Raw genomic sequence first — 11,962 nt, forward strand, 5'->3', positions numbered from 1 at the left:
GGCCTAATTAGTTTGTCAGTCAATGGCAGCCCCACCACTTGGTTTTCTATAAAGCAGAGGGATAGGGCTGGAGAAATGTAAGATCTCATTCATTGATGGAGCTATGGATTAAATGAGAGACAGTCAATAAGATCAGCACATTTAGAAGTTATACAGTACAGTGTTAGTAACTTTTAGAGCTGAATTCGTATAATAGATTTTCTTTGCACACCATCCCCCCATACAAATGAACAGGTCATTGTTTTCACCCTGTTACACTGAAACGCAATGAGGGTAAGTTAGATTAGTCTTGAAATTCCTCAGGCTTGGAATTATTTCTTAAAGGCCCAATGCAGTCGTTTTTACATCAATACCACATTTCTGGGTAACATTTATGTACCTTACTGTAATAGATGATCCATTAAAATGGGCAAAAACTGCTTTTACCAGAATAATATTTCTCAAGCAAGAACTTTTCTAGGACTGTCTGGGAGTGGTCTGAGTGGGGAGGGGAAATCTGAAAACTAGCTGTTATTGACAGAGAAGTCTCCAGAACCATGTGTGTTGGAACTTTGGAAGAGAAAGGGACATTGTGCAAGAACAACAGGGATGTCCACATTCATAACATTCTAACCTTGATGTGTTGATGTCCTGTTGACTTTTACTAAGAATGCAATAATTTAAGTTGTGTTACTACTAGCACATTTACGAATGTTTGGTCATTGTCTCAATATTGATCCTGCTCTGTAAAATAAGAGTGAGTGTGTTTGTCTGTGTTTCATGTTTGTGATGTCCCTCTGATGGCCTCCATTTCTGTCTCCAGAGGTCCAAGCTTCCTTCGACACACGTCCCTGTGTGAAAAGCTCTGATGTGGATCCAAGTTTTTCTGGGGCTCCTGGTTGTGGCCCTAGGCCTGCTCCTGTCCTACCCTGTCTGTGAGGCCACCTCCCTGGGTGCAGTGGTCAATGTTGTCCCTCTAGAGAAGAGTGGAGGAAATATGGTGAGGTTACACATTGTCAATGACCAATGGTGTCAGCTTTTAACAACGTACGTTAGGAATTTCAGGATTGACCTAAAATATGCGATGCGATAATGATAGGCTTTCTATGTTACGATGCACATGTGAGCAGCATTCAAATGAATTACAATCCATGTTTATTGGTTCTTGCTGTACCTCTCAGCTGTCAATACACAGCCCCTCAAGGTTACTTACTACGCTGGTATTTTACAGTCTCTGCTATTTATCTGTTGTTGTTTTCATTGTTTTTGTTTGTTTCAATTTACTTGATAAAATGGTAAATAGCCAATAGTTACATTGTGGTTTAGGCACCAACAACAGGTATAATATAATATAATGTGCCATTTAGCAGACGCTTTTATCCAAAGCGACTTACAATGATTGTGCTGAATTCCTAAAAGCAAGTTTCTCATTGTTACCATGTAATTAATTACATGACCTCCTGACCTCACGCCACCTTTGACCTTTGGCAGGTGAGAGCCCACTACACCGTGATCTCGGCCCTTCCCTGTCCTACGTTCTCCGGAGTGTGTCAGACAGGGGAAGACTGTGTCGTGCATACCACCCCGTTACCCTACACAGGACAGAAGCCCGCCTCAGGCTGGTGCGTCCGCCAATGGCAGAGGACCATTCCCAGCAACTACAAGGCCAACGTGAATGTGGGGTATGTGATTTGCTGAGAGACCTGTCATTTATTATCACACCATGCCCATTTGATGTGCTTTTGTAGAACATCTACAGAATCAATACACACTGACTGGTCATGTTCAGCGCTAGCTTCCGCAACATTTAAGACTGTAAAGTTGAATGAGTTGGTTTCATAATGGTGAAAATGTCATACAAACTTGCTTTAAAGCAGTTGAACATTAGACCTCCTCAGTCCTCACAATTCAGAACATTACTGTATAATGCAGTTCCATGACTGATCATTCTTACTTTATATCAAATGCATTATGTTGTCTACATGTTATAAAGCAACCATTATGCAGGTTATGCCATACCAACTCAGGAAAAGTGAAAAACAAACATGTTTATTTCACTCCCCTGTAACTGTGAATTAGGTCCAACGTGAATGTGTTTCTGTCCTTGTGGGCTGGACCCTCCAACCAGTCTAACCCATTGAGACTAAACCAGCCACCTTACTGCAGCCTGCCTCCTCCTCTCAGGTAACTCAACACACTCTAACCTGGACATGAGTCTTGTACTGAGCATACAAACATTACACCTCTGTTTACTCTAGTCTACACATTCTTACAGTTTTGACTGCTGATATGTAGTGTTTCTTTATTTGGTCATGACGACTGATACGTTTTCACCCTTTTCTCTCCTCTTCCTCCTTCTCTCCCTTTTCCTCCTCTTTCGTTTTCTCCTTCCTTCCTTCCTTCCTTCCTTCCTTCCTTCCTTCCTTCCTCAGCCCCGTTCTCCCTTTCCATACTTTTCCTTTCTCCTCCGTATCTCTTCCCATTGTCGAGCTCTTCAGTTTCGCTATAGCCTCTTCAAGTCTCTCAGAACAGGGTCCCAGTCCTCAAACTGCCTGTCCGTCTGACTTACTGTTTGTGAGATATGTGTAGTCTTGTGATAATGAGGTGATCTGCCGCACACCTGACCAATAGGCTCAAAAAAAGGTGCAGGAGAAAATATATATATAATAAAGTGGGGAGAAAAAACTCTTTAAGTTGCATATGATTGTTAACTGAATGTGTATTCTTGTGTCAGGGCTCGCGTGAACTGCCCACATCACTTCCCACTGACGGTGAAGGACCTGGATGGGGACACGGTGCGCTGTCGCTTTGCCCGGGCTGACCTTGGAGAATGCCTTGACTGCCCCCAGCACAATTTTCTGAAGATGGAGGAGGTGGGTCTTAACTTATTTGTGTCTATATTTTAGTCCACACAGCAGTGACTGTAAGATGCCCCCAAACCTCCAAGAAAAGGTGCAAGAAAGAGACATTTTTGTTTCTTATACAGAGAAATAACAAATATTATTAATTGGCCATTATGGATGCATCATGCACCATCTAATTGTGCGGGAAGGTTAAATGAATTGAGAGTTATTTGTTGGACTTGTTTGGTTTGAGAGTTAGGCTTTCGTCTTCAGGCATGCGCTCTGTGGGAAACAAAGAAAATGTGTTTTCAAATAAATTGTAATACATTTGTTTTAATTGCTATTTCATAGGAGTCGTGTACGCTGTTGTACAATGGTAAATCGTCCGCTGGCCAATACTCTGTGCAGCTGATGGTGGAGGACTTTCCAAGTCAAACCCAAACCGCCAAACCCAAAGCACTCAGTTCCATCCCACTGCACCTGTCCCTTACAGGTGAGACTGACACACACAAACCATTTCACGCTGTCTCCTCTTTATTGATGGGCCTGTTTTAGGGAAAAGTGAATCAGGTATATTCTGCTGGTCTGTTCTCAATAACTATACATACTATACTAAGTATGATGTAGCTGTGTTATTCAGTCTTGATATGAGGCACCTTGGGATTGATTTATCAAGCGCTCTTGAAAATTAACATTTCAACACAGTAGTAATGGATGAGTTTCCCATATTTATGTACCAGTAACAACATTTTACATTGAGATACATCCAAAGTTCTTGAAAAGGAGCAACAGAAAGACTTGAATTATATTGGTTATATATGATACCTGAAGCCAGGTTAAAAAGAAAGTGGTTTAAAACTAAAGATCCTTAACTTTTGTCTTGTTCTTGGTTTCAGTGGAGGAGGCGTCCTCAAGCTGCATTTCCGAGCTGGTCACTACAGGACTAACACCAACAGGTGGAGCCACCATCTCCGTTCTGCCCTACGAGCAGATCAACGTGTCTGTCACCTTTCGTTCTGACCTAGAGAGGTGTGTTATAGCAGGGTTTTCCAAACTTGGTCCTCAACCTAGAGGTGTGTTATACTACTCAACCTAGAGGTGTGTTATACTACTCAACCTAGAGAGGTGTTATACTACTCAACCTAGAGGTGTGTTATACTACTCCACCTAGAGGTGTGTTATACTACTCAACCTAGAGGTGTGTTATACTACTCAACCTAGAGGTGTGTTATACTACTCAACCTAGAGGTGTGTTATACTACTCAACCTAGAGGTGTGTTATACTACTCAACCTAGAGGTGTGTTATACTACTCAACCTAGAGGTGTGTTATACTACTCCACCTAGAGGTGTGTTATACTACTCAACCTAGAGGTGTGTTATACTACTCAACCTAGAGGTGTGTTATACTACTCAACCTAGAGGTGTGTTATACTACTCAACCTAGAGGTGTGTTATACTACTCAACCTAGAGGTGTGTTATACTACTCAACCTAGAGGTGTGTTATACTACTCAACCTAGAGGTGTGTTATACTACTCAACCTAGAGGTGTGTTATACTACTCAACCTAGAGGTGTGTTATACTACTCAACCTAGAGGTGTGTTATACTACTCAACCTAGAGGTGTGTTATACTACTCAACCTAGAGGTGTGTTATACTACTCAACCTAGAGGTGTGTTATACTACTCAACCTAGAGGTGTGTTATACTACTCAACCTAGAGGTGTGTTATACTACTCAACCTAGAGGTGTGTTATACTACTCAACCTAGAGGTGTGTTATACTACTCAACCTAGAGGTGTGTTATACTACTCAACCTAGAGGTGTGTTATACTACTCAACCTAGAGAGGTGTTATACTACTCAACCTAGAGGTGTGTTATACTACTCAACCTAGAGGTGTGTTATACTACTCAACCTAGAGGTGTGTTATACTACTCCACCTAGAGGTGTGTTATACTACTCAACCTAGAGGTGTGTTATACTACTCAACCTAGAGGTGTGTTATACTACTCCACCTAGAGGTGTGTTATACTACTCAACCTAGAGGTGTGTTATACTACTCAACCTAGAGGTGTGTTATACTACTCAACCTAGAGGTGTGTTATACTACTCAACCTAGAGGTGTGTTATACTACTCAACCTAGAGGTGTGTTATACTACTCAACCTAGAGGTGTGTTATACTGAGTTTCCCTCCTTTTGTGTCATGTTTCTCTCAACTATCTCTCTCTCTCGCTCTCAGTTGTGTGTAAAAGTTACAAACGGGTTGTTTTCCAAACTTTCATCATGGATTTCTATTGGAGAAGTTAGTCCGTTTCTGTGCATCATTCTACTGTTTTGACTGGGTTTGCGGTATCTCTCTTCTTCAGCGTGTCAGAGATAGTGGTGGTTGGTCCCCCTGGCCTCTTCAGGACAGCGCTGGAAACCAAGGGTTCCCTGGCCACCATGAATCTCACATGGATCCGGGGCCCCAATAACCTGCCTCCTCTTTTGCCACTTTGTTTCATGGCCAACACCAACAGGTAACTTTTCGGTGAAGGAGAACAATAAATGTTAGGTTGACATTTCGTCAACAACCAATGTTTTAGCATCTGTTAGAACCAACCTGTCTGATGTATACAACCTCTTGTCCTCACAGTTTGCAGTCTGAACCAAGATGTGTGTGGCTTTACCAAAGTAAGAACAATCACAGTTCTTCCACTCTGTTTTGTGTGTGTGTGTGTGTGTGTGTGTGTGTGTGTGTGTGTGTGTGTGTGTGTGTGTGTGTGTGTGTGTCCAAGAGTAAGCATGATGAAAGGGTCGTTTCTTAGTTGTTTACAGTGGTGAAAGCGGGGTGAGGTACAGCATAGGTGCAATATTTTCAAAACATGTTCATAAAATGTTGGAAGTCTCTATTTGTCTTTTCCAGGACAGATGGAGACCATTCCCACTGGAACAGGTATATAACACACTGTGTATGTAGTTGATATTCTGTCTGTCTGTCTGTCTGTCTGTCTGTCCGTCCGTCCGTCCGTCCGTCCCTCCCTCCCTCCCTCCCTCCCTCCCTCCCTCCCTCCCTAAACTGGGTTCGTATCCAGATCCCTCCCCTCCCCATACACTGATACATCACACTCTTCCCTTCTTTATTCATGTTTTGGTTTAGTCTGATATTTAGTTTGGACTCCTGTAGTTTGGTTTTTCTTTTCATTTATACAATTTGTAAAGCGACTTTGGGTCCTTGAAAAGCGCTAGAAGTCCCACCGATTATTTCTATTATTTCTCTCCTCCCAGAGCTGACATGTGGGAAGACTGAGATGAATCTGGTTCTCCCCATTTCCACCCTGAAGAACCTGATTGTGTCAGAGCTCCAGCTCAACCACCCTTCCTGTAGTGTCACCTCCAACTCCACCCATGTGATGGCCCGCATCTCTCTGACTGGCTGCGGCACTAAGAGAGTGGTACGAGACTCTGCCCACTGTATCAAATGCAAAACTTACATTGGCTCCTTCCCAGTAGTGGTGCCTGAGTAAAAAAAACTGGGGACGCCAAGCCAGAAATAAAGCCATATTACAACCTATGTGTTGTGATAATTGCGTTGTTCGCTCTATAACCTGTTAGTTCATATGCCTTGAGGCCATGATATGCTGTATAGGCCCAAGGCCGAGACAATAAGAAGACACAGTGGCAGAATAAATTCAACCACACTTTTGTTTCATCACAAAACCGGAGAGCAACCTCTGTCCGGTGAAGTCCACAAAGCATATTGCATGTAACAAACAGGTACAATGACCTACAGCATGGTCAAGCAAGTTAATGTTTCCGACATTTTCTGACTACTAAACAACTATTGATTTAGAACCACTGAGAGTTACCGCAAGTCACAAACAAAATAGTAGCTGGCTCCACTATTCCAGCACCATTTCAACTTCAACATTTCAACATTACCTCTGCTTAGTCTAATACAGTGACAACTAAAAGATACCAAAAACAATTTAGTCCAATCAACGTAAGCTAAATATGATGTGGCTGTCCATGGTTCTGCTTTCTCTGCGTGTGTGTGTGTGTGTGTGTGTGTATTCTTGCAAGTAGGAAAAACATGTTTACATGTTGAGAAATGCCAATGCCATCCTCCTCTCATGTTGACGAAACGGTCTATGACTCTGTCATACAGTACATACTTTTAGTTTTGTTGTCCTAGGCTACCTGGCTAAAATGCTTGCTCGCTAGCCTAACTTTCATGGGTAATAATGAGCAAGCTAGTTAATATTAGCCTACTACATCTAGCTACATATTGAACATCCATCCTCTCAGGCCAGGGGCACAATGTATGAATTTATGGTTGGATCAAAATCGCCGTTATAATCATTGGCCAGTAAGGAGAATTAACTAATTAATGAAATCCCTATCTCCATCCATGGCTAAGAAAGGGCCAATTTTAGCCTGCTAGCTAGCCACCGGCAGACAACAACACAACGAGATGCAACAAATCAAGTTTTTTCTGCCAATAACGTTTTGCTCTCGATGTGATGTGATTGGTGTGAATCCAAACTGGCTTCTCTTGACACTTTGTTTTGGTATGCCAGGACCATTCACAGTTTTGAGCTCACTCAGTTTAGCCCAACACTGATTGGCTATTATTTTATACTTTTTTTAATCAAGGGAGGCCAAATGCTCGCTGGCTTCCCTTGTGTTTAATGCTACGGGCGGCAACAATGTCACACTCTTTTTGACCAGACAGCATCAGGTAGATTGGCTGCACATACAGAGTCAGATAGGTGCTGTTTCACTCGCGCGGCTGCTTTCACTGGTGAGATACAGTACATTCAGCCTCTTGCCAATTGAAGGAAAATGATGAAACACAGAGAGATGAAAGATACATTCTTTTATATGTTGTTTTCTTTTTTTTTCTTGGTTAATTTTATTAGGAAGCCTGGCTTCCCTTGGCATACATGAATGCACGCCACTGCTCCGTCCATAAAGCAGGTTGAACAGACTGTCTGCTGTGATGTGTGAATGAACCAGAATATTCACACATGATCCCGTCCCTTTTCTCCACAGCACTCTGGTTCAGAGATGGTGTACACCAACACCCTGCGAAGCGTGCGCACCACCGTCATCAGTCGGCTGCCCACCTTGATTATGCCGCTCGCCTGCCGTTTCCCCGGGGTCGAGGCCAAGGGCCCGCGGTACGCCATCAACATGCCGTCGGAGCAGGAGACCTTCGGCATCGTCAAGTTCTGGTTGGAGTTCTACCGGCCTGGGGAGGGGCCCATGGCTAAAAGCACCAAATTCCCCATGTTCCGACACCTCCTCCCTCCCTCCCAGCGTGTCCGCCGAGAGACGTCGGTCCGCACCGCGAGCAGGCTGGACACACTGGACCTGCATGTGTTCTCCAACACCTCTCTGGACAGGGCAGAGCTGATGGTGGGCAAGTGCATGGAGTCCGAGACAGAAGACATGGCTGACAGCTTCTATATCCTGGAACAGGGGTCAGTGCAGGCCAGGGAACCAAGCCTGCTTAAAGGGATAGTTTTCTGAAATGTTTACCCAATCTGGATTGTTTTCTTACCCCAAATGGGGTACTTGGGTTTTTATTACAAGCTCTACGGAAAGCTGTCCTTTTAACTCAGTTGAGGTGGCAGCAATTTGTCACGTTGTTATGAAATTGATTGTTTACTGAGATTTCCGCTGTTTTGGAACCCAATCTCTCACGTACATTAAAAACATTAAATGTCTTCCTTCTTTCTCAGGTGTACGGCTGGAAATGGAACCCTGGAGATTCTGACCTCAACCTCCACTGCCAGGGTTTACCGAATCGACCTGAGCACTATCAACACTAAAGGAACCACGGTGTGTATTTCTGTCCATGTACCTCTCTTCAGGGATATGGAGGGTGCTCCCGTTGATCTCTCAGACATCCGGAACGGCCACATGATTATCCAGTTGAGCAAAAGCCCAGCGACTAAAATAGACTAACTAGCGCCTATATCCCATACTGTTTATTTACAACATGTTTTATTATTGTTATTACTGATTTATCCACTTCAATCAATGTGTCAGTCTGTCACTATGTGTTTGTCCCTTTCAGCTCTGTTTGAATAACAGTATATGTCCATCTGTATAATGCTTATTTCAAATTCTCACAATATGTTTCTCCGAGATTTTTTGGTCTTGGGTCTGACTCTCTCTAATGACATTAGCCTATATGATCACAATATTGTAACAATCAGTAGTACAAGTGTTGTATGTGTAGTTGATTGTGTCTCTTGTCCTCTGCAGATGTACGTGGAGTGTACAGTGTATCTCTGTGTCACCACGAGGCCCTCTCAGAAGTGTCCTGATCTGTGTGACAGGGACAGCAGCAACCAGGTAACGGTTGACAACATGCTGACCAGGAGCTATAGCGTCCGCTCCGGCCCCGTTAGACTCGTACCCACCACCGCTGCACTGGCAACCACCACTGTGTTCACAACTACCATCCCCACCGCCACTAGTACCACAGCAGCACCAACTACCACAGCCTCAAATGGTAGGACTTGTAGACATGCTCAGCTCTTACTCAGTCCCGTAGCTTAAATTCATCTTTAGGGGCTGTAGCCCAGCATTAACCCAACCGATATGGAAAAGACGACCAGCGCTCACCAATAAAGTATAACTATCCAGTGATATTTACCCTCAATTGGATTCTCTCCTCCACTTTCCCCTACTCTAGCTCCAGCTGAGGACTCAACCATGGCAGTGGGCGTGGTCTTGGCTGTCGTTCATGTCTTTCTTCAAGGCCTACTTCATCACTGAAGAAACAAGGCTTAGAATACCTATGATGTTAAATTGTAGCTCTCATGTGGATTTCTGCATACTAATTGACATCATTTAAAGCACACATAACAAGAAGCCAATGGAATTAGTGATATGACACACTTCTTACTTTGAATGGGCCTTTTGAATATTTTTCAAGATACTTATTTTTGTACAGTATACTCCCCATGATGGTTTCTACATTTCCCCAGAGGACATTAGTATGAAATTTGTGCATGTAAAGCATGAAACACTGAGAATCTCACTGCTGATAGGTACTTATCACAGTGGGAGGCCGTTCCTTCTCTTGCTTGAACAAAAGCGGTACCTGCTGCATGCCAACCTTGTAGCGACGAGCCTACCGGTTCTAGTCGTCAGTGGCCAACAACTTGATTTTGAGCCAATCTGAGGGGTCGTCACTAGTTACCACAGCCACAAAGTCATAAACCACAATTGATCTTCTTATAATGTGATTTTAAACCTAACCTTAACCACACTGCTAACCTTGTTCCTAACCATAACCTTAAATTAAGACCATAAAGCAAATGTTTGTTTTCATGATATAGACAATTTTGGACTTTGCGGTAACTCAATCAGAGAGCACGAACCCCCTGGGAGCCAACAACAAAAAAAGGAAATAAGAGGGCATGTCTCCGCACATCCACCGATGAGCCAGTCACACTTCATATGCAATGTAGGCTATGTGATAGTAACTAGCTAAGTGCACAGACACAATACTAAATTATTCCTCCAAGCTAGCTAACCACTGTAGCTAGTATTGACATTGTATGTAAATCACAATGGATTTGCTAGTTTCCATGAAATAGCTGCCTGTGTTAGTTGCCGAGTTGTGCAGTTTCCTTAGCTAGCTAGTGAATATGCTAACATTAGCTAGCTAGCTAAACATTTGGCTATGGGCTGGCACTGTGGGATTATGGAGAGTGAATAAAATTGTTTCTTCGTCACCTTGCTAGGTAGTTCTCTAGCTGTGGCCATCTGGCTAGTAGCAACATAAACACAGATATCTTGTAATCTAGACCATAAACAAGACGCACGGATATGCATTGTCAAACAACGCTACTGCCACCTTCTGGTTTGGAGTATTTTAAAAGGCTGAGTGGGTGACGACTTCCAAGGTCTTTGCTGTGTGATCACAAAACAGTGACTGCCGACACTGTTTAGAGTTGCTAAATACTGTCGGCAGGTAAATGTTTGACAATCTTACCAGACAATCTTTTTTGTTTACTCAATATTTCGGTCCAAGTGTTACCTGAACAAAAAATATATAAAGTTGCCCCAAACTTAGCTCCAAAAATGATCATGCAATTAGCAAATTATACTCGATTTTATATATTTTTTAACTGCTGTTGACACATATTTACAAGAGGTTCCTCCACTGATAAGTGAAATTGAAAGGTTTTCAACATTGTTTTTCTTGTTATAGCAACCTCTCTAATAACTCACAGTGAAATCTTCAACATTGAACCAATCAAATTCGATCAATCAAATGTATTTATAAAGCCCTTTTTACATCAACAGTTGTCACATCTTTACAGTAACCCAGCCTTAACTAATCAGTATTATTGATACTACTCCCGCTCCACTTTTACTACAAACATAGATCGTGCTTATGTAAGCACTAAGACGACTCCTGCTGGGGCTTTAGTTCATCTGTCTATCACAGTCTTAAGGTGCAAGGACAAACCAGGTTTGGTACGCAATTGGTCACAAAAAAAGGCATATTGGTCTTCTACTACCTCTAAAATAGTGATACTCTTCATGGATTTCACTTAATTCAAACATTTTATACCCATGAAACATAAACCCTCTGACTGACTACTAGATTCTTCAGAAGTCATTCATAAGAACATGTAATTTACCATTTGGAAAAGCACCAGAAGTAAGCACCTTTTATAGTATGACTTTGGTTATAAATGATTTGTGAAGCACCTATATTCTGGTTCATAAATATTATTTGTAGTGCTTATGAAGTCGTTGAACACTATAATAATACCTATGCCTGTATTGGTGTATTTATGTGGGTGTGCTGTATCCCTCTGTGTCTAGATACGACAGGGCACAAGGTGGTTTAATATGCTCATACAGGTACAGTAGCTATATTTATTACATTATCATCGAGTTTATGGTTCTATAGATTATATTTTGTATTCAATGGTAAAAAGTTTGCCGAGGTCTGAAAATGCCTAAGTAACTATTTTTTGTCTGATCTGAGTGATTGGAAATCTAACCAATAAAGTGATGTTGCTATTGTTTCCTCTGTTGATGAGTTGCCAATTGTCATTTAGAATGGGAGGAGACTAGCCCGACCTCATTGGAACCACGCCTCTGTTCAAGGAACGTACTAG

General features: G+C 42.5%; 1 protein-coding gene across 1 annotated transcript; it reads left to right on the plus strand.

The window, feature by feature from the left end:
* Window positions 1-847: 847 nt before the first annotated feature.
* On the plus strand, window positions 848-11,869 carry LOC311117215 (uncharacterized protein; the record flags this gene model as incomplete). Its single annotated transcript, XM_084192192.1, has 14 exons — window positions 848-979; window positions 1,471-1,661; window positions 2,059-2,163; window positions 2,714-2,852; window positions 3,174-3,315; window positions 3,719-3,851; window positions 5,192-5,344; window positions 5,461-5,498; window positions 5,731-5,760; window positions 6,093-6,259; window positions 7,860-8,290; window positions 8,552-8,651; window positions 9,081-9,330; window positions 9,514-11,869. 14 exons carry the CDS (start codon window positions 848-850, stop codon window positions 9,594-9,596), a joined length of 2,094 nt encoding a protein of 697 aa, XP_084048318.1. The 3' UTR covers window positions 9,597-11,869.
* Between the last annotated feature and the right edge of the window lie 93 nt (window positions 11,870-11,962).

This window comes from Coregonus lavaretus (assembly GCF_964263955.1).
Source record: "Coregonus lavaretus genome assembly, contig: HAP1_SCAFFOLD_156, whole genome shotgun sequence".
Classification (NCBI taxonomy): Eukaryota; Metazoa; Chordata; class Actinopteri; order Salmoniformes; family Salmonidae; genus Coregonus; species Coregonus lavaretus.